Here is a 22,064-nt window from a genome sequence, read left to right on the forward strand (position 1 = left end):
CCTCATGCCTGAGTAACTCATAGAGCATTCAAAACGCAGGTGTTCAAAACTGGTTTGGCTGGTCAGACGGTGACTTTGTTTGCTTTGGTTTGTTTTGTATGTTTTGCCATTATTCAAACAGCAGAAGGTTACTGAGCTCAGAGTTAGAAAAAATAACTGCTTATAAAGTGAATTTAAAATTATGACATTTTTGACTGCATAGGAAAGCAATGCTTGACTTCTGTTGCCTCCCAAATAAGAGTACACTCACACACACACACACACACACACACACACTGAATAAATGCAGTGTAAATGTTACAACTGTTGCATATAAGTATTAGGTTAATATGAGGTAAAACAGTAACCAAGACTTACACATTTAGTTCTCTACAATTATTTTGGTCATTGTATTTTGTTGTCCTCTTGACAAATAAGCAAACTGAATGTGTGGCGCACTGTTAGTACCCTACTCACTTGGCAGCCCCTATGCAAATGTAGTATTGCAAAAGAAAACCAGTGTTGTTGTTTTTTTTTTATGGTTGGGGTTTGTCAAACACCTGTCATTATTATTATGAAAGTAAAAGCAGTAATAAGTGTAACCGCACCTGTGGGAGATTTGCAGATCCATGGCTAGGACTAGATTCACTCAATGTTATATTTAAATCTCGACCATTAAAATTGATGGTGTGTGTGTTTCTTCTCAAAACATGCTCTTGATCTAAAGTATATCAGAAAAACAAAGTTCAGCTGTTATGGGAATGCACATATCTAAACTGTAAATTTGGGCTCTAATCTACTTGTAATGCATTTGAACCCAGCAGGGCTTCTTACCTTCTTTTTCCTTAAAACAGATCCGGTAGGTTTTATCTCCGACCTTTTCTATCATCCCACAGTCACCTCCCCCAGAATGTCTTTTTTTCTGAAAGTATCTCCTGATCTTCTCCTTCTCACTGTCTGTGAGCTCCTCAGCTTCAAAGAACACTGGGTGCAGACATTCATCCATTTTGCTTCAAATCCTGATCTGGAGAAGCTTTCAATGTCTTTCAAACTAGCTCCACAGTGAAAAGTGCTCTCACCTTTGATTTGCATTTGCACTTCACCATACCAACAAAGGGTGTTTTTCATTATGAACACACCCAGTGTGATCGCTGACAGCTGATCCGCTCTAACTGGGACATTTCCTGTAAAGGTGTATTTATAGATCAGAACTATTAAGGGAACACTCCTGAGCTTGAAATATTTAAGTTGGAAATCTTTACTGACTTACTCTCGGTGATTTGTTGAGAACAAAAATGATCCAACTCTAATCCAAACACACATCAGTGGAAACAAAAAGCATGAAGTGTTTGAGTGTTGAATTAAAAAATGTTTCTTTAATATTTTGTCAGTATAGCATAAGATTATTTATTTGACCTGTATGAAAAGCTACACTTTGCACTTTATCTTTGGTGAAGTTTTTATTAATGTTACAGCACATGATAGAGGTCATGACAGAGGCAAAGAAAGTGAAAATGATCCATAACAAGTCTGACCAAGATACTGCTTCAGCGCAGGTGTTCAACTTAAAATCATTTTATACAACAGGAAAAAAAACATTCTTACTAAATAAAAACTTCAAAAGCTGACATTACCGCTACAAACCAACAGATGTCCTACAGAGACAAAAAAACTCTTTGTCCTTTCTTATGTTTTACTTTCATTTTCTGGAACACACCCCGTGACGTATGTTAACCTTTACGGGCATTTCAAAGTTTGTCTTCTTATCCATGCACATAAAATTCTGTTCATTTTGAAATGATACCGAAAACATAGTTGTGACCATCTTAATATGATGTTGATTATGATATATAATCTTTTTTTTTCACCTGTAGTTTTTTAATGACAGAGAAAAAACACTCTGCTGATGCACAATGAGAACAATGAAGCCTTTAATCCACCAACGCAATGAACTCTACTGTGATTAATAGGCTTGTAAAACTTGTCTGTGTGATAATAAACAGAATGTATACAGTTATTTGCACAAATCATAAACATGTTGATTTTTTTATTTGTCACACAAATAGGTGATTTCATGTCTCCCAACTTGCCATGAAGTTTTAACGTTCGACGTAACAGAGTAAGCATGGTAGTGGTAGAAATTAGAGAGTGTTAATCTTACAATCTTCAGGTTTTACACACTTACATACACACACGCAGTTACTGTCCTTCTATTTAGAAAGGCAGAGGCGTCACGATGTGATTATTTTACGTGTAGTTGTTTTTTTTCCTGTGTAATATATTCAACATTGCTATCAATACATTTTTCAATCCCTCTGCAAAATGGATTCAAAAACATAAACAACTGTTGGATACTGTTTGTCCGTGATTTGTACAGGGGAGCAAATTGTGGCAGGATCAGCCTGATGTATCCCGCTGTAACTTTACTGTATAAAGAGCTAACATCTCCAAAATGTCAGGAGTAGTTAGTCATTACAACAAGTGTTTGTGAACTAAAAATAAAAGAATGTGGGATACTGTTTGTCCGTGATTTGAAGAACCCAGCCCATGCTCCCGACGAAGGGAAACCAATTCTACAGGGGAGACCTACCTCGCACTTGTGCAGGTGAAGCCAAAGGGAAGATATGCTTCACCATATTTTCTAGTCTTTGGCTCAGCAATGCTTCATCTCCTGATTTGTGTTTGTGGAGGCGCCCCGTTCTAGCAGTGTCCAAGCTTTGGGTTTTTTTTGTTTTGTTTTTTCCTTTTCATACCGTGGCCCCCGTGCAATGGCTCTGCGCCCCCCCCCCCCCCCCCTCCAGGGGGCGGGCCCCACACTTTGGGAAGGTCTGGACTATGCTATGTGAGTGTCTCAAAATTATAGCAGTAACCAATGTGAGCATACAGTGGGGCAAAAAAGTATTTAGTCAGCCACCGATCGTGCAAGTTCCCCCACCTAAAATGATGACAGAGGTCAGTAATTTGCACCAGAGGTACACTTCAACTGTGAGAGACAGAATGTGAAAAAAAAAATCCATGAATCCACATGGTAGGATTTGTAAAGAATTTATTCATAAATCAGGGTGGAAAATAAGTATTTGGTCAATAACAAAAATACAACTCAATACTTTGTAACATAACCTTTGTTGGCAATAACAGAGGTCAAACGTTTACTATAGGTCTTTACCAGGTTTGCACACACAGTAGCTGGTATTTTGGCCCATTCCTCCATGCAGATCTTCTCGAGAGCAGTGATGTTTTGGGGCTGTCGCCGAGCAACACGGACTTTCAACTCCCGCCACAGATTTTCTATGGGGTTGAGGTCTGGAGACTGGCTAGGCCACTCCAGGACTTTCAAATGCTTCTTACGGAGCCACTCCTTTGTTGCCCGGGCGGTGTGTTTTGGATCATTGTCATGTTGGAAGACCCAGCCTCGTTTCATCTTCAAAGTTCTCACTGATGGAAGGAGGTTTTGGCTCAAAATCTCACGATACATGGCCCCATTCATTCTGTCCTTAACACGGATCAGTCGTCCTGTCCCCTTGGCAGAAAAACAGCCCCATAGCATGATGTTTCCACCCCCATGCTTCACAGTAGGTATGGTGTTCTTGGGATGCAACTCAGTATTCTTCTTCCTCCAAACACGACGAGTTGAGTTTATACCACAAAGTTCTACTTTGGTTTCATCTGACCACATGACATTCTCCCAATCCTCTGCTGTATCATCCATGTGCTCTCTGGCAAACTTCAGACGGGCCTGGACATGCACTGGCTTCAGCAGCGGAACACGTCTGGCACTGCGGGATTTGCTTCCCTGCCGTTGTAGTGTGTTACTGATGGTGACCTTTGTTACTTTGGTCCCAGCTCTCTGCAGGTCATTCACCAGGTCCCCCCGTGTGGTTCTGGGATCTTTGCTCACCGTTCTCATGATCATTTTGACCCCACGGGATGAGATCTTGCGTGGAGCCCCAGATCGAGGGAGATTATCAGTGGTCTTGTATGTCTTCCATTTTCTGATGATTGCTCCCACAGTTGATTTTTTCACACCAAGCTGCTTGCCTATTGTGGATTCACTCTTCCCAGTCTGGTGCAGGTCTACAATACTTTTCCTGGTGTCCTTCGAAAGCTCTTTGGTCTTGGCCATGGCGGAGTTTGGAGTCTGACTGTTTGAGGCTGTGGACAGGTGTCTTTTATACAGATGATGAGTTCAAACAGGTGCCATTCATACAGGTAACGAGTGGGGGACAGAAAAGCGTCTTACAGAGGACGTTACAGGTCTGTGAGAGCCAGAGATTTTCCATGTTTGAGGTGACCAAATACTTATTTTCCACCCTGATTTACGAATAAATTCTTTACAAATCCTACCATGTGAATTCATGGATTTTTTTTTCACATTCTGTCTCTCACAGTTGAAGTGTACCTCTGGTGCAAATTACTGACCTCTGTCATCATTTTAAGTGGGGGAACTTGCACAATCGGTGGCTGACTAAATACTTTTTTGCCCCACTGTATGGTGAATGTTGAGAATGAATGACAGTCATGATCATAAGTTTATTCTTCACTTCTTAAGCTGCTGGAGATTTCAGAAATGTAAAGTGTGTGTTGTTAATGCTACACTCAATTAGATGGATACTGGTTAAACATGTGCTTTCCCGTATGAAATTCCTTCTGTCCTAATCTCACCTCCTCTTCCTTGGAATCTACCAGAGGTTTCAACTTTCACTTCCTTTTTAGGGCCTTCCTTCAGAGTCAGCGTATTATATCAAGAATAAACTTTACATTTTAATGGCAAGGCAAGGCAACGCATTAAGCATCTACACAAAAGGGAGAGTGATGATGCATACACTGTTAGAAAGTCTGCAGATGTTTGCATCCACTTATTTTTAAAATAAAATGGGTGGATTTTTGTCTTCACTGGTTCACTGGTAACTGTTCAATAGAGTGTATAGTTGGTGGATGAATTACAAGTGGGAAATCTGTGAAAACAAAGAAGACGGCGTCTAAAGACAGCATCATGGAGCAGCCAGAAACTACCAACACTGTGGTACAGAGCATCTAGAGAAACCACAGCTGTCAAAAGACAACTATTACACTGGTCAGAGGGCCCGGTGGCGCCAGTGTCCGGCAGCCTTGCCTCTGTCAGTGCGCCCCAGGGCAGCTGTGGCTACAATGTAGCTTGCCATCGCCCGCCAGTGTGTGTGTGAATGGGTGAATGACTGAATGTAGTGTGAAGCGCTTTGGGGTCCTTAGGGACTAGAAAAGCGCTATACAAATGCAGGCCATTTACCATTATGTTTTATCATGCACAGTCTGCTCAAACATATTTATTGCAGGCAAGTTTAAACGACACTAGTAGGCACTCAAAGACAACAAATGGCTGCTGCAGTTTTTTCTCTTTTACTGTACACACACACACACACACACACACACACACACACAAGACAAAAAAACAACCAAACCAAAGCTTATAGTCCAACCTAAAGATGAACGTGACTTTGTACAGCTTGATCACATGATGCTTCAGAGTCCAAACATGCTTCACTTTGTCTTACACTCTCTCTCTCTTTCATGCACATATGCGTTCATGATTATTCCTAGGAAATTTCAGCCTGTAAAAATGACAGGATTACAGCTCCAAAGAAAGAAAAAAACAGTAATTTTTTTTGGATTGAAGGGCTTTGATATAAAAGCACTTGTTAACAAATGCAAGTGAGCCAAATTGATGTTCATCACATAAATGTGTAGACATAGCACAGGCAGACAGAGATGGACTATTTCCAATGTAGCTGCCTTTGTGTCTAAGTGCTGGAATTAAGTGTGGTGCAATATGACTGACCCACGTGAAAAATCTGGTATGGGAAAATAATCCCTGGAAATCTTCTTTATGTTCCTACAAGGATTTTAGGCTTGATACTAACAAAAGGAGAGTAGAAAAAGAAAAATATACAAGGCAAAAAGGGATCACCACTCTGAAGGTTGGGGCTTGTTTGGATCAGTCACAGGGAAGATATTTTTAGCTTAACTGTCATCCAAACAATGACTTTGTGGACAAGTTTGTTCAATTATAAAATATCTGAAAATATCATAAATTATATCAATGATCTAACTGAGAATGTTCACCAGTAGCATTATGCTTCATCAAAATAGCACAAACTAAAACATTATTATTGTTTCAGCCTGAGATAGAGTGGTAAGACCAGAGAACCAGAGGAAACACAGCACAGCAAAGTATGAGTTAAAGATAATGTGTCTTTAGGTTGACATTAGTTATAACCCTCTGCACTTCAAGTATGCCGATTACCGGAAAAACCTTTATCGTTGCAAATCACAGACAATCTTTATGGTTTACTTGGATTACTAAAGAGGAATGCAGTGTGGGGGTGACAGTCATGACAAAGCTCACTTTTCACTAGTAAGAAAGCAAGAAAGAGATTACAGTTGCAACACTTGGTGTTGATCCAATTCTTAGTTTTATCTGAGCCACAATAGCAGTTCCAGAGTACTGCTGACTGAAAGCCAGCTGTGATGCAAGATATCTGTGAAAACTATATTCTAACTGAAAGCCAGCAGTATTTTCACCAGAATCTTTATTTGGATCCCACAATTCAGGTGTTAAAGAGGGTCACCGAATATGTGTTAATGATCAGACTGTACCATTCTGAGGCCATGCGATTCAACAAAGGCATCTGCATTAGAGCAGAGTCCATATAAAGACGGAGGGATGGAGCAGTCAACTTTGTGATTTTCCATAAAACTGCAAAAAGGTCATCAAAGTGTGTTTGGTGGACTCTCCTGTGCTAATGTGCCCTGACAAAAGCAGGATTTGAGAATGAGCTCTGGAGATTCAGCGGGAAACAAATCAGACAATGATGCCTTTGCTCTGGATGTCTGCATCACAGCCCAGTTACTCGTCTTTGTACGAGGAATAACAAAAGACTATGAAGGAACTGGCAGTAGTGCCAGTCAGTGATAGGGACTACAGTAGGAAGTGATTTGTTCTTGAAGGTAACTCCATGCTTAGCTAAGGCTTAACCTGCAATGGGATACACTGGCAGGTTTTACAACCTATGGATGTCCAAATCTGACCAGGAAGAATGCCAGACTTCACAAAAGGCCCAGTTTCTTATGTGGCCCATTGGAAAAATTCATTGCTCACCATTGGATTGGAGCCCCCACACCCCCAAGAAAATATTATGTCAATATGTTTAGAAAGAAATAATATTTAGATAAGGCATATTCCTCTGGGGACTCAGTACATCACATCCTTACAATGATGAAAGTGCACACTCTGCTTACAAACACGCTGATTTCAAAAGGATAGAAACACAGTGCAGATTTACTGTGTTTATGCAAAGATACACAAGTACATCTCCAAAGAATGGATGAAAAAAATGCCTTTTTAGTAGAGTTCTAAGGAGGACATGTTATGCTCTAACATTCCCTTTCTTTTTATTTACTGTAAATCTCAGGAAAAGACAAATGCTGTTTATCGTAAGGAGAACTGTAAGTAAACTTTGAGGAGAGTGCAACAGAAAGAGTAAAAGATTAGGCATCAGCGCTTCTGCTGTCCAAACTGTTGATATTAGACTGATCGTTGAGAGAGATTTCACTTCTCTGGAAGTAGCTCAGCAACATAGAAGTTCATTTATTCTCAAGACTCACACATTAGTGACTGGAGTTAGTTCAAACATGAAAAGAGAAGTCTGACGTCAGTTTCAGCGAATACAAGCGACACCTGAAGGCAGGCATGTCTCAACATAAAGAAGTCACAGACAAAGTCCTTACAATTAGGTGAATGTAGAAAGTTTAAATGCCAAAGAATTGCGACAGCAGGATTTACAGTGTGGGAGAACGCAAATCAAAAAAACAATTTTTTATTGCAGCCACTTCTTAGGAAGACATCCTTGGCCGGGGTCCACGTACCTGTGAGTGTATATAAGGAGGTTCAGAGATGATGAACCTCACAGCCCTGCACACTCAGGCAGCTCGAGAAGTGAAGGAGACGCACAGCAGCAGAGATCCTTCATATCTGAGAAGAACAAATCAGTTGAAGACTGAGCCTTCAGTAGATCCTCCACTCAATAATTTAAAAGCTTTAAGATGAAGACAAGTGTTGCCATCCAGTGCATCGTTCTCCTGGCCTGCATGGCCCTTTGCACTTCACATGGTAAGTGTGTTTCATCAGATTATGGAAAACTTTGTTGTATTTGTGCAGTTTGAGAGAAGCTAAGTTATGCTAACAAATCAATTTAGATATATTTATGTTTAAGTAAAATATGAAACTGCAGCAGTTTAACCTTAATTATCACTTTCTACCTTTTCCAGTTATTCCAAGGTGCCGGTGTTTGAAGACCAGTAAGTCTGTAAGAGGTCCCATCACTGAAGTTAAGGTGGATGAGCCTCGTCCATACTGCAACAGGAGAGAAGTCATGTAAGTGCCCACAGTGACAGGAGCACATTATTAATAAGAGCTCAGTCATTAATAAGGATTGTTTATAAAGTGGTTTTAAATCAAAGCTTTCTTTACATGTTACAGAGTCACACTGAAGGATGGGAGTGAACGGTGTCTCGATCCTGAGTCTAAATTCACCATAATGCTGCTAGAAAAACTGTAAGTCACACAGATGTTTTTTTTCTTTCATTCACTGGTGTTCAACTTAATGTGAGTTAAATGTTATAGAGGAAGTCAGTGAAGTTAAAACAGGAACATCAACTCACTTTGGAGCATCAGTGCGAGGCTCTGCACATCAGTGATTAAAAATCAGAATCAGCATACTTTATTAAACCCTAAGGAAATTGTGTGGGTTAGAGTTTCTCTTGTATGGTAACACAACACTGATGGTTTTACTGATGGTTGTAGAGCAGCAGTTTAAAGCTCAGGGTAAAAATGCATGACTTGATCTCTTCACTACCACTGGAGCTTCAAGGTCTCATCTCTGTGATACGTTGTCTTTGCAGGAATCAGATGAAAAATACGACCATCAGCCCTCAAACAACCACATCACCAGCCGCAGTGCCAGAATCATCATGATCCACTTTGCATGTTTAGCACTGGTACAACATGTGTCGATCAAGAAGGAGCAGCACAGCTCGGGTTCTCATCACAAAATATAAATGCAAAGTAGACAGTGACAACTACAACTGACAGCAAGTTGTAAACAGATTTAATATCAGATGTAAAATATTTATTATCCAAGTTCTCAGTCATTTTTTTCCGGAGACAATCAGGGACGGGCGTTGGAAATCTTATCATTCAGCCTGTCTTCTGATTGAATTTCTGATTAATAAGCATTTTTTTTTTTTTAAAGTATGTTTTTTGAGTTTTGTGTCAGACAGCAGTGCTCTTATTCAGTGCACATGCAGACGTGATGTGTGTGATAAATGTGAGCAGTGGTTATAGGTTAATGTGTAATTTATCTATTATTAAAGGGTTTGTAAACAATTAAAGAAGTGAACTTTTGTGGATACAGCATGTTTATGTACCATGTTTATTTTTAATGCTGAAAAGTTCCTCAAAATAAATAATAAATCTGGCGTTTGTTAAAAAAAATTACATCTTTTCACTTTATTATAACTAACAACTCACCAGTTTACCACCACTTAAGACACAGTCAGCAAAAAGAGAACAAAAACAAACAAAACAAAAGGAGAGGCCGAATCTAAATATCAATATGTTTGGCATTAAACCTGGTTTCACTTCAAACTATGAGCATCAACTGAAAGAAAAAAAGGTTCCAAGTCATTAAACTGCTTTGCTTTTATCTCTGAGCTGTGAAAGAGATTGATTCATGAGCGGTGATGTGTTACAGCATCGCTCACAGTAGATCAAGACAGCAGATTGGATGTAAGCATGTGTAAAAACACAGATATGCTTAAAAAGTAAAAAGTTTCTTTCTTCTGTAATTTGTACAAATTAGAGATCAAGATCAGCATTATGTAGGACACTCACTGGCCATTGTATTAGGTACACCTCTCTAGTACTGAGCCCACTCTTGCTTTGGACTTCCTGTTTCCTTCATATCAGCTTGAAGCCTCTGGTCGTTTTCTGGCATCAGAACTCCCGCTCACTGGAAATGTATTATTTTTCTGCCCTTTCTCTGTAAACCACAGAGGTGGTTGTGTGGGAAGAAATCTGTAAATAAAAGTTTACAAAGAAGTCCCCTTTATAATTCCTGGACTGCAACTAAAAAGATGATAAACCTGAAATATCTAAATTATGACTGTTTTATGCAACTAATGCAACCATTTCACAGACTTGCTTGTTTTTTTAAAAAGCTTTATACACTTACACACTTTGCAAAACAAAATATGATCACGTTTAAATTGTGTAATTTCATTTGTAGTGAAGCATTTCTGGGATAGGCTCCAACCACCCCACCCCACCCCGCCTGCAACCCTGACAACATTAAGTGGAGGATAATGAATGGATGGCATTTCTGAGTGGACTTGTTGTGGTTAAGCATATGCAGCTCCAGAGTTTGACCATTTTTTGTGCATTTTTGTAAAATTCCTTTGAACTTTGTTTTCTGTTGTAACTTTTTCAGGCCCTCTTGTAACTCATTTTTTATTTTGCATATGATGAAACACTTTCATCCCATATCTGCAGAACTGCCATTCCTCACTAAAAGGAAGTAAAAAAATTTTGAACTAACGCCTGAAAGATGGTGTCAGCTTTTTCTGCAGACAAGATGAATGTACTTTTTTTCTAACTGAATAGTTTGTGTTTATTATCTCGGAAGAGGGCCAAATTAAAACAAAACAAAACAACAAAAAACATTATCATATAGTTTCAATACTGTTCACTTACCTCTGCCAAACAGTGACTGTATAAAGACTCGACCTGCATGGTTAGCTGTGTGATTGCAGAGGAATGTGCTGGGTGTCTGCCAGAAGGGAAATATCTCACTCTGCTCTTGAGATAACAGAGGTCAATGCTGTCACTATACCTGGTTTTGAGCCAGTTGCCGGTGTTACTCGTCATTACTCACATGAACTCCAGAGTAGTACTGTTGGCTCCAAGCCAGCAATAGTGCTGGAAAGTTACTCAAAATATCCAGAGCTTTTATTTGAATCCCAGAATCCCCCTTCAGCAGGTAATTCAGGTCCCAAATATGAACCCATCATACAAGAACAAAACCTCAACACTGACCGGAATGAGTCTAGACGCAGGTGGTGAAGAAGGAGGCTTGGATGGAGCTCTGAGTGACCAGCATGAAGAGAGAGATGGGAAGTAGGTGGGCTGAGTGAATGAGAGTCAGAAAGGCAGAATAACACAAGAGAGCTGAGATATAAAGTACGCTGAACGGGAGCTGATTGACTCGAAGAAGTTGCTCAAGAAGATGATTGTACTAGAGCTGTGATGTCAGCAGTGTGGTAAAGTGGAAGTGTTGTAGAGGACAGACTAGCAGCCGAACACCCAGGAAAGCAGGCAGATCACTGATTACAGATCTCCCTTAGTGAACTTGCACATAGGATTGATTACAACTTGCAGCCTGAGAGACTGAACTTTAGAAATATACTCTGTTTGGTCTTCTTGTAGACCAACTCTGCATGTGAAGTACAGATGGTATTAAGTCCCAGAGCCCAGATAAAGGAAGATCTTGACAACCTGTCCCTCCAGCCTTCAAGGTCCACTGCAACACAGCTGTATGGTCTCGCTGAAGGTCAAGTTTCAACAAGTTTACTTGGAATTGAATATTTGTAAACTCAAATGTGATGCAATGAGGAGCTGTTAACAGGAATTGAAAGTACAACACAGCCACTGGATTTCTACTGTGAGAGGACAGGAAACAGATTTTTTGCAGCCACTTCTTAGGAAGACATCCTTGGCAAGAGTCCACCCAGCTGTGAGTGTATATAAGGAGTTCAGAGATGATGAACCTCACAGTCCTGCACACTCAGGCAGCTCGAGAAGTGAAGGAGACGCACAGCAGCAGAGATCCTTCATATCTGAGAAGAACAAACCAGTTGAAGACTGAGCCTTCAGTAGATCCTCCACTCAATAATTTAAAAGCTTTAAGATGAAGACAAGTGTTGCCATCCAGTGCATCGTTCTCCTGGCCTGCATGGCCCTTTGCACTTCACATTGTAAGTGTGTTTTTATGGAAAACCTTGGTGTATCTGTGCATCTTGAGTGGAGCTGAATTATGAAAACAAATCAATTTAAATATAGTTATGTTTAAGTAAAATATGAAACTGCAGCAGTTTAACCTTAATTATCACTTTCTACCTTTTCCAGTTATTCCAAGGTGCCGGTGTTTGAAGCCCAGTAAGTCTGTAAGAGGTCCCATCACTGAAGTTACGGTTCATGAGCCTCGTCCATACTGCAACAGGAGAGAAGTCATGTAAGTGCCCACAGTGACAGGAGCACATTATTAATAAGAGCTCAGTCATTAATAAGGATTGTTTATAAAGAGGTTTTATATCAAAGCTTTCTTTACATGTTACAGTGTCACACTGAAGGATGGGAGTGAACGGTGTCTCGATCCTCAGTCTAAATTCATCATAATGCTGCTAGAAAAACTGTAAGTCACACAGATGTTTTTTTTTTCTTTCATTCACTGTTATTCAAATTAATGTGAGTTAAATGTTATAGAGGAAGTCAGTGAAGTTAAAACAGGAACATCAACAGTCACTTTGGAGCATCGTGCGAGGCTCTGCACATCAGTGATTAAAAATACTGATGGTTTTAGAGTAATAGTTCAAAGCTCAGGATGAAAACTGCTTCTGGGTCACAGGACAAATCTGATCGGTTTTAATAAACATCTTAATGCAGTATCAATACTATAGATTATATCATTAATGATGCAGAATATATTGTAGCCATAAAATAATTTCTTTAATTCCACAATGAACAATTAACAAGCTACAATAATTGAATGTCTTTATCGTGTTTTTGCTAGTAAAATTCAGGATCGTCATTCTCATAATTTAGAAGGTGAAGAAGTTAAGAGAGAAATCACTGCTTGAGTGTTATGAGTTATGAATCTGTTCACTATCACTGGAGCTTCAAGGTCTCACGTCTGTGATTTGCTGTCTTCACAGGAGGCAGAAGAAAAGTCAGCATAAGACGACCGTCAGCCCCCAAACAACCACATCATCAGCCACAGTGTCAAACTCATTATGATGCACTTTGCATGTTTATTACTGTTACACAAAAGAAACCAGACATCATTCAATGAGAAGAAGAAGCAGCCGAGATCCGGTGCAGATTTGTCCACCACATCCCACCGTGGTCTATGGGACTGAAATCTGGTGACTCTGGAGGTCATTTACATGCAGTCATCTCACTGCCATGTTCAGGACACCAGCTTGAGTTGTGAGATATGGTTCATTATACTGCAGGAAGTAGCCTTCAGAAGATGTGTACACTGTGGTCATAAAGGGATGGACATGGAAACAGTAAACAGTGAACATTGTTCAGCTGTTGGACTGGATACATGTTTAAGTATTTGGGATTTTTTAATCTTTTTTTTAATGCACTTATCATCAAGAGTGGCTCCTCCAGCTGATTTTAAACCAAAGCTCTCCAAACCAGCTGATATGAGAGATCCACTTGAGCTCGCTTCATAGTTCACCCCTCTGTTTTCCTTCCCTCGAGTGCAGCCTTTGTGTTTTGTGTTTTATTTCATTTCATCGTTGGTCTGTTCTGGATTATTTTTATAACGTGTATATTTTTGGATTCTCAGTGACTGAAATAAAGGTTGTTTTCTGTTTGCTTCACTTTCTTGCCTTTGAGTCCAGTATCTGGGTTCTTAACCTTGCACATAGTGACACAATCTCCTCTTTCATATCTAAAACAACCAATTCTGAGATTTTAAGAACACTGAACATTTTGCTCTCTAAAAATGAGGCTTGATCGTCAGTGTTCAGTGTCAACACTGTGAACTGTTTACTATGATAATTTTGCAGTTTGCTTTAAAAATTTAGCTTAAACACGATGCAAGAACATGATACACATGTGTGACTCAAACAGCTTCATCATGAACTCGAGATCACTGAATCTGAATCCTGCATGAAAAGGTGTGTCGGGTTCTGAAGACATAACCATTAATCTTGTAAGAAGTGAGGGGATAAAACATCACTCTTTCACATTTAGCTGGTGAAAACTGTTTCGTGCCAAGACTAAATTTATTAGCCTTGATTTTGTGTTTAAGTCACTGCTTCCTGTAAGGAGTTGAACATGGGAATAATAATAATAACACATTTCCAAATTCCAGATGTGAAAAAGTTATCTGAGGTTTTGGGAACTGGGAGCTGAGCCTGTTGTGGGTTTCTGCCAGGAGTGAATGAGACCTTTACAGGGGGACCCTCGGTCAAGGTTTAAATCTAAAATACAAACTGTCCAATCAGTTATGTGTTGATACATTTTATTAAGATTATATTTCACCCAAAATATATTTTAGTTAGCAATAGACAGAAAATAGAAATCTAGAAAACCAGTGGTCATCACACGTACAGTAAAGACATCACCAAAAGCATTAAAACGAACACTTTGTGGTGAAAATCTCCTGAAGTAAATGTTGACATCTGGATATTTGGTTCTGAAAATGTTGCACAGACGCTAAACTTTAACTGGAAGCTCCACTTGGATCCTTTAAAGCACCATCCTCGAGGGTCACATGCAAATATGTTGATATAGGCTACTGAAGTAAAAAGCTGCGTTTCTCAGCTGCAGAGTTACACTGAAAGGATACATATTTAGGCTAGTTAGTGCCAAGTGACACATTAATAAAATACTAGAAAATTCATTCAATTCAATTTTATTTACCAGCAAGCACCAAAAACATTGGCAACAAAGTGCTTTATATTGTAATGTAAGGGTAAAGAGAAAACTCCAACAATCGGATAACCACCTATGAGCAAGTACTTGGTGACAGTGGGAAGGAAAAACTCCCTTTTAACAGAAAGAAACCTCTGACAGAAGCAGGCTCAGAGGAGGAAGACAGGACAAAGACACGCTGTGAAAGAGAGCCACAGACTAATAATAACTAGTGACTAAATACAATAAAAAGTGAAGAAGTAGCACTCAGTGCATCATAGAAAGCACCCAGCAGCCTGGACCTCTTGCAGCATAACCAATTGGGCTGGGATTTCTAGAACCGATTCCATTACGATTCAATTTTGATTCAGACAGAAATGTTGTAATCCTTCATTTATCAGTACTGACAGTTGTGAGACTTCATCAGAGGTGTAAACATCACAGCAGATGCCATTCTGTCAAAGTAACAGAGGATGAAACACAGAAAAACATGAAGGAAATTTTCTTGGCTTGTCTTTTTATAGCAGATAACCTTAAAAATACTCTGCAGTAGATCAAGTACGGAAGAAAACCATGAACCAACATATGAACATTACCTGATGCTGCTGAAGTGAAGCAGAGCAAAGTTACAGAGGTTTTATTAGAGACACAGCCAAGGGTTTTGCAATTTCTCAGAATTTTAAAAAGTTTACACTTCTCTGGTATTGAACAGCAGAAATTAGATTTTCTTGTAGGAAGTCATTTAAAAAAAACAGCAGGAGACTGCGCTGTAAACAACGGTAGACTGGTGCGTAATACGCAAATCCAAATGTGCAAAACTGATATTCACCACAGTAATGCTGATGTCTGTCACAACACAGTAGACGGATAAGACAAACACATAGGGACTTGTTATTATTTCCAGTGTAGCTGCTAATGTCTGCAAGTGCTGGAATTGAGCATGACTCACACTGATTTCATCACAAGAATAAGATTAGATCTAAAACCCATCTAGCCCAGGGACTAGCTGACTGTGACTGACTTCCCATATCATTCACACAACATCGTCTGGTGTTTTCTCGCTGAGGGCAGGAAACTGAAGGAGAAACAGCCTCACCCACCAGACTGACAAGAGGCTGAACTCGCTCCCCTCTTCACAAAAAAAAGACTGAGTTGTAATAAGCACACACACCAGCACCAGTCCCTTTACTACATTGCTACTGCTACTATTTCATACATTTCAGAGGCGTCCAAATAGGCTACATGTCTTCATGCAAGGTATCTGTCAAAATACCTGAATATACCTGTCCAGTGGAAGCACGTTGAAGGAGTGGAGAAGAAAGTGTGAAACATTCTTAATGACGAAATCTGCCTTGGTTTCTGCTGTAATTGGTGACCTTATTAATCTGAGAATTTCAGTATTTTTAAAAGTGATGGAGACGTTTTTTCTTGCATTCCCACACCCTTACAGATTTACTGCATTTACTAAATGCAATGATATACATGCACATCTGCAAACAATGAATAGAAAATGATCTTTTCAGCTGTGTTTAAAGGAACTTCCCATTTTCTTTCTTTTTATCATTTTATTTATTTATTTTATTTATTGGAAAGTGTTCAAACACTTTTATCATAAAGAGAAGTGTAAGTAAACTTTAAGCAGAGTGCATCAGAAACAGTAAAATATTAGTCATATCATATCATATCATAATTTGAGCTGTCTAAATTATTAATATTAGACTGATCATATAAAGACTTTATTGCATTTCACCTCTGTAAGTAGATCAGAGATACAAAATATCCTTTGTCAGCAAAACTCACATGTGAGTGATTGGAGTGAGTCCAAAATGAGTGAAATGTGACGTCAATTTCAACAGATACAAACGACACCTGAAGGCAGGCATGTCTCAACATCAACCAGTGGCACAGGAAATCTTTGCGAGTAAGTGAACGTATAAAGTTTAAATGCCAAAGGATTGCGACAGCAGGATTTCCACTGTGGGAGGACAGACATCGGAAAGTATTTTTTTCAGCCACTTCTTAGGAAGACATCCTTGGCCAGAGTCCACGTAGCTGTGAGTGTATATAAGGAGGTTCAGAGATGATGAACCTCACAGTCCTGCACACTCAGGCAGCTCGAGAAGTGAAGGAGACCCACAGCAGCAGAGATCCTTCATATCTGAGAAGAACAAACCAGTTGAAGACTGAGCCTTCAGTAGATCCTCCACTAGATACTTGAAAAGCTTTAAGATGAAGACAAGTGTTGCCATCCAGTGCATCGTTCTCCTGGCCTGCATGGCCCTTTGCACTTCATTAAGTAAGTGTGTTTTATCAGATTATGGAAAACTTTGGTGTATTTTTGCATCTTGAGAGGAGCTAAATCATGACAATGAATCAATCTAAATATATTTATGTTTAAGTAAAATATGAAACTGCAGCAGTTTAACATTAATTATCACATTCTATGTTTTCCAGTTGTTCCAAGGTGCCGGTGTTTGAACACCAGTAAGTCTGTAAGAGGTCCCATCACTGAAGTTAAGGTGGATGAGCCTCGTCCATACTGCAACAGGAGAGAAGTCATGTAAGTGCCCACAGTGACAGGAGCACATTATTAATAAGAGCTCAGTCATTAATAAGGATTGTTTATAAAGTGGTTTTAAATCAAAGCTTTCTTTACATGTTACAGAGTCACACTGAAGGATGGGAGTGAACGGTGTCTCGATCCTCAGTCTAAATTCACCATAATGCTGCTAGAAAAACTGTAAGTCACACAGATGTTTTTTCTATCATTCACTGGTGTTCAACTTAATGTGAGTTAAATGTTAGAGAGGAAGTCAGTGAAGTTAAAACAGGAACATCAACAGTCACTTTGGGAGCATCAGAGTGAGGCTCTGCACATCAGTGATTAAAAATACTGATGGTTTTACAGAAGCAGTTTTTTTCAAATCAAGATCCTTTTGTTATTCAGAAAGTAAATAAGACAAAAAAGTTGGTTGATTTTGTTGTTAAAGCTTTAAAAGTTGTGATTTTTTTTGCAACCCAGCCTCATCTCTCTGATATGTTGTTTTCACAGGAATCAGATGAAAAATACGACAGTCAGCCCTCAAACAACGACAGCATCGGCTGCAGTGCCAGAATCATCATGATGCACTTTGCATGTTTAGTGCTGTTACAACATGTGTGGATTAAGAAGAAGGAGCAGCACAGCTCTCGTTCTCATCACAAAATATAAATGCATTTAATTCCTCAGCCTGTCTTCAGGCTTAAGTTGTGATTACTAAGCATATGCACATTTATATATCTGCATCTATATATATTTATTTTTGTAAAGTATGTAACACAAACATTAATTTATTTGTGCTATTTTAACATTTTCACAGGTGAATTTAATGTACATTTGTACCATGTTTGTCTCTTTGATTCTGAAATGTACAACAGTGACTCCAAAACCGACTCAATAAATCTCTAAGTTGTTGAATAAGTTACATCTTTTCACTTTATTATAACGACTAATTAATGTTTTAATTGTAAGGAGCCAGAGGAAATATTAGACAAACAGGAACATACAAAGAGGGAAAGGTGCAACCAGCACAACAACAACATAAAAAATTTTTTTTAAAAAAACGAAACAAATTGAATGAAACATTGCCTTTAAAATCTCAAAAGTAAGCAGCTGCTTCAGTTTAAACAGGACTTTTTTGAAATTACCAACACAAGAGTGCTGCGTCTTTGATAGAGTTTCTAGCAGGATAACAAAGTGTGTGTTATAACACAGTATGTGTTATCCTGCACACACCCAATTACACCACCAGCAGCCTGGTTTAGGGATCACACAATAATCTTTGTAAATACTCTTTACCAAAAAGGGAAATGTTTTCTTAATGACATTTTTAGTTACCAGGTATTACCAATTACGAGGTATTCCTAACAAAAAAGCAGAAAACTGTCTACATATTTAATGCAGGACATAGGATCTGATTATCTTATGATTATCATATCAAGAGTTGTTCATATTGCTCCAGGAGTATAGAAGTCACATGGTCTAATGTCCAGGGCTTTTATTGTGAAAGATAAGCAGAAGCAGAAGTGTTACCTGCACACTTTGCCCAAAGAAATGTTTGAAATTATAAATAATTTACAAAATTCTTCATATCATTTACAAATCCATCAGTATCTGTCCGACCTGCTGCACCCATACACACAGTGTCAGGTGCTACAGTCCTCAGCCATGGGTCTGCTTTCTGTCAGTCACACCAACCTCCAAAGCTTTTAGTGTTTCATCTCCACCCTCTGGAGTCATCTCAACTATTAGTAGCAATAATAGTAGTAGTAGTATTGTGGTGGGGCGTGGTCTGTGGCGCGGCTGCGGGGCCACCTGAGCGGCACCCGCAATCACGCCTCGCCAGCTTAAAACAGACTGAACTGGGTCCTGGCTGTTGTTGGTGGTGTATGGGCGGCTGGGAGCTGGAAAGCTGCAGATGTGAGTATTGCTGTGAACAGCAACCGCAACGAAGAAAAGTGTTAACAAGTGCTGAAAAGTGCAAACATGAGGTCGGGTCTGTTGTGCATTATTGTTGTTAGTAGTAGTATCAGTAGTACCAGCTTACAGCGTGGGCCAAATTGGTGAACAACCAAACGAGTTATTTAAATAAAAACTAAGAATATAAAATTACTCTTAAACAGACTGAACTTTAGACAAAAACAGCACTACAGCTGAATAACAGAAGTGGTTGATGGGGATTCGTTTAAAATAGGCTGGAGTGCTCTGAAGCAGCTGTCCAATTAAAGTGACCAGGATATGTTCTTCAATGCACATATTAAACAAATATGTAGGACCGCTTTCTTCCATTTGTGTAGTATCTCTAAAATTGGAAATATCCTGTCTCAGAGTGATGCTGAAAAACTAGTTCATGCATTTATTCCTTCTAGGCTGCCCGACTATAATTCATTATTATCAGGATGTCCTTCTGTTAATCCAAAATGTTGCAGCAAGAGCACTGACAGGGGCTAGACAGAGGGAGCATATTTCTCCTATGTTGGCTTGGAGTCAGGAGGCAGACATTGTCTCTACTTTTAGGATTAAGCTTAAAACTTTCCTTTTTGATAAAGCATAGTTAGGGCTGTACAGGTCGCTCTAAATCCTCTCACTCATGCTGCAATAGGTCTTGGCTGCTGGGGAATTCCCATGATGCATTGAGTGTTTCTTTATCAGTCACCTTTCTCAGTCACTGTGTTATACACCTCTCTGCATATAATTATTAGTTATTATTAATCTCTGGCTCTCTTCCACGGCATATCTTTTGTCCCCTCTTCCTCCCCTCACACCAGCCGGTTGAGGCAGATTGCTGCTCCTCCATGAGCCACAGTGCTTGCTCATGTGGGGGTCATATGATTATCAGGGTTTTTCTCTGCTTTCTTTGTATTATTATAGGGTCTTTACCTTACAGTATAAAGGAAACTATTGTTGTGATTTGGCACCGTATAAATAAAATTGAATTAGACTGATTATTTTCAGTAGTGACAGAGACTTTTTTTTCTTGCATTCTCAATTCCTGTTGTGAGTTTTAGTTTCCCTCTTAATAGTGGTGAATTTTCAAAAACAGTTCAATGAGTCACAGGTATGCAGCTGTTAAAACTGTCCTGTCTTTTAGCCTCCTCAGAGCCTCGTTAGATATGATCTATACATTAAATATGCATGAAAGAAACAAATCTCCATCCATACAAACAACGGATTTTAAGCTACACTGAACCTCTCAGAGAATTTTTATCTCTTACAAAAATATCTATGGTTTTAGAGCAGCAGTTCAAAGCTGAGGGTAAAGACGTATGACTTGATCTGTTCACTACCACTGGAGCAAAGTCTCATCTCTGTGATATGTTGTGTGTAATTCATCTAACATTTAAAGGGTTTGTAAACAATGGATACAGCATGTTTATGTACCATGTTTATTTTTAATGCTGGAAAATCCCTCTGGAGGTAGTTTTTAAAATGTTATATATTTTCACTTTATTATAACTCACCAGTTTACCACCACTTTATACACAGTCAACAAAAAGAGAACAAAAACAAACAAAACAAAAAAAGAGGGTGAATCCAAAAATCCCAAAGTTTGCCATTAAACCTGGTTTCACTTCAAACTATAAGCATCAACTCAAAAAAAAATTTCCAAGTCATTTAACTGCTTTGCTTTTATCTCTGATGTAACGGTAACTCAATCACATATTAACAGCTACTCCAGTTTAAACAAGATATTCTTGCTATTACTGAGGCAGGAATGCAGAGAATTTTATTTTAACAGATTTTCTGTCTTCCTCAGTACTTCCTCTCTTGGATAATTAAAAGCTTATCCTATGAAAGAGACTGATTCATGAGCAGTGATGTGTTACAGCATCACCGAGAGTAGATCAACAAAGCAGATGTAAGCATGTGCAAAACCACAGTGTCATGCGGCGGCTGTGTGAAGGCAAGAGAGGACCCAAATGCACAGCTCTAGACACACAGGGATGAACTCAAAGGCAGGTCTTTATTAACAGGAACATAAGAAGTCATACAAAAACTATACTGGGAGCAACTAAAGCTGAGGCGCTGGGAAGACACGGTAAATGCACACAACCTAGAGGGACGACGCAACACAGAACAAAGGGACACTCTGACATAAATACACAGAAGGTAACGAGGGAAGTGGGAACACACGGGGAACACAGCTGAAGACAATTACTCATGACCGGGCAGGGAGGACACGAAACTGAAAATACTGACACCAAGATGTGGACCTTAAACACAACACAGTACATAGAGAAGAGCACAGAGAGAGAGGCAGAGAACAAGGATGAATACACGAGGGGATGAGGAGAACACAGAACACAAAGGACGGGAACACGGTACCAGAACAAACACCAAAATAACAGCATGGATAAAGGGGGGATCCAAATACCAAACCAAACAATCCAATGAACATAAGGAACGAAATACAAAACCACAGGAAAACTAAGAACACTGGGTCAAAATGACCCAGGACCATGACACACAGCTGCGCTTCAAAAAGAAAAGGTTTCTTTCCAGTGTTTTATAAAAATCATTGTCAGCCCACATTTGTACAAATTACAGATCAAGATCAGCTTTATGTAGGACAGCGGTCCCCAACCCCCGGACCTCGGACCGGTACTGGTCCGTGAGTCGTTTGGTACCGGGCCGCGAGAATTGAGGCTCAGGTGTGAAATGTATGGTTTTCAGGGTTTTTATCGGTTTTCAGCATTATTTTGTTATCGTTTTTATCGTTAACTCTGTTTTCCTGGGTCTTTTCACGTGTGTTATGAATAAATCTTCTTTTTTTCGGTACCGGTACTAGTTTTATTTTTGTTGTAT

The 22,064-nt window shown here is 39.3% G+C and overlaps 4 protein-coding genes across 4 annotated transcripts in view; 3 read left to right on the top strand and 1 right to left on the bottom strand.

Annotated features, from left to right (window-relative positions):
- LOC113018916 (poly [ADP-ribose] polymerase 14-like) overlaps window positions 1-1,106 on the bottom strand; it is a 31,216-nt gene extending 30,110 nt beyond the window's left edge. The window contains exons 1-2 of the mRNA XM_026162337.1: window positions 814-1,106; window positions 588-700 (exon numbers count right to left, since the gene is read on the bottom strand). Coding sequence (XP_026018122.1) covers window positions 588-700; window positions 814-985 — 285 coding nt within the window. The 5' untranslated portion in view covers window positions 986-1,106. The remainder of the gene's footprint in view (window positions 1-587; window positions 701-813) is intronic.
- A 6,855-nt stretch (window positions 1,107-7,961) lies between these two features.
- On the top strand, window positions 7,962-9,234 carry LOC113018913 (growth-regulated alpha protein-like). Its single transcript, XM_026162334.1, has 4 exons — window positions 7,962-8,125; window positions 8,284-8,389; window positions 8,495-8,569; window positions 8,917-9,234. Exons 1-4 carry the CDS (start codon window positions 8,059-8,061, stop codon window positions 8,987-8,989), a joined length of 321 nt encoding a protein of 106 aa, XP_026018119.1. The 5' UTR covers window positions 7,962-8,058; the 3' UTR covers window positions 8,990-9,234.
- Window positions 9,235-11,858: 2,624 nt separating this feature from the next.
- Window positions 11,859-13,644, top strand: LOC113018908 (growth-regulated alpha protein-like). Its single transcript, XM_026162328.1, has 4 exons — window positions 11,859-12,045; window positions 12,197-12,302; window positions 12,408-12,482; window positions 13,003-13,644. Exons 1-4 carry the CDS (start codon window positions 11,979-11,981, stop codon window positions 13,082-13,084), a joined length of 330 nt encoding a protein of 109 aa, XP_026018113.1. The 5' UTR covers window positions 11,859-11,978; the 3' UTR covers window positions 13,085-13,644.
- Window positions 13,645-16,885: 3,241 nt separating this feature from the next.
- Window positions 16,886-17,927, top strand: LOC113018912 (C-X-C motif chemokine 3-like). Its single transcript, XM_026162333.1, has 4 exons — window positions 16,886-17,015; window positions 17,174-17,279; window positions 17,385-17,459; window positions 17,772-17,927. Exons 1-4 carry the CDS (start codon window positions 16,949-16,951, stop codon window positions 17,842-17,844), a joined length of 321 nt encoding a protein of 106 aa, XP_026018118.1. The 5' UTR covers window positions 16,886-16,948; the 3' UTR covers window positions 17,845-17,927.
- Window positions 17,928-22,064: the final 4,137 nt, after the last annotated feature.

The sequence above is a fragment of the Astatotilapia calliptera genome, chromosome 3, assembly GCF_900246225.1.
Source record: "Astatotilapia calliptera chromosome 3, fAstCal1.2, whole genome shotgun sequence".
Taxonomy (NCBI): domain Eukaryota; kingdom Metazoa; phylum Chordata; class Actinopteri; order Cichliformes; family Cichlidae; genus Astatotilapia; species Astatotilapia calliptera.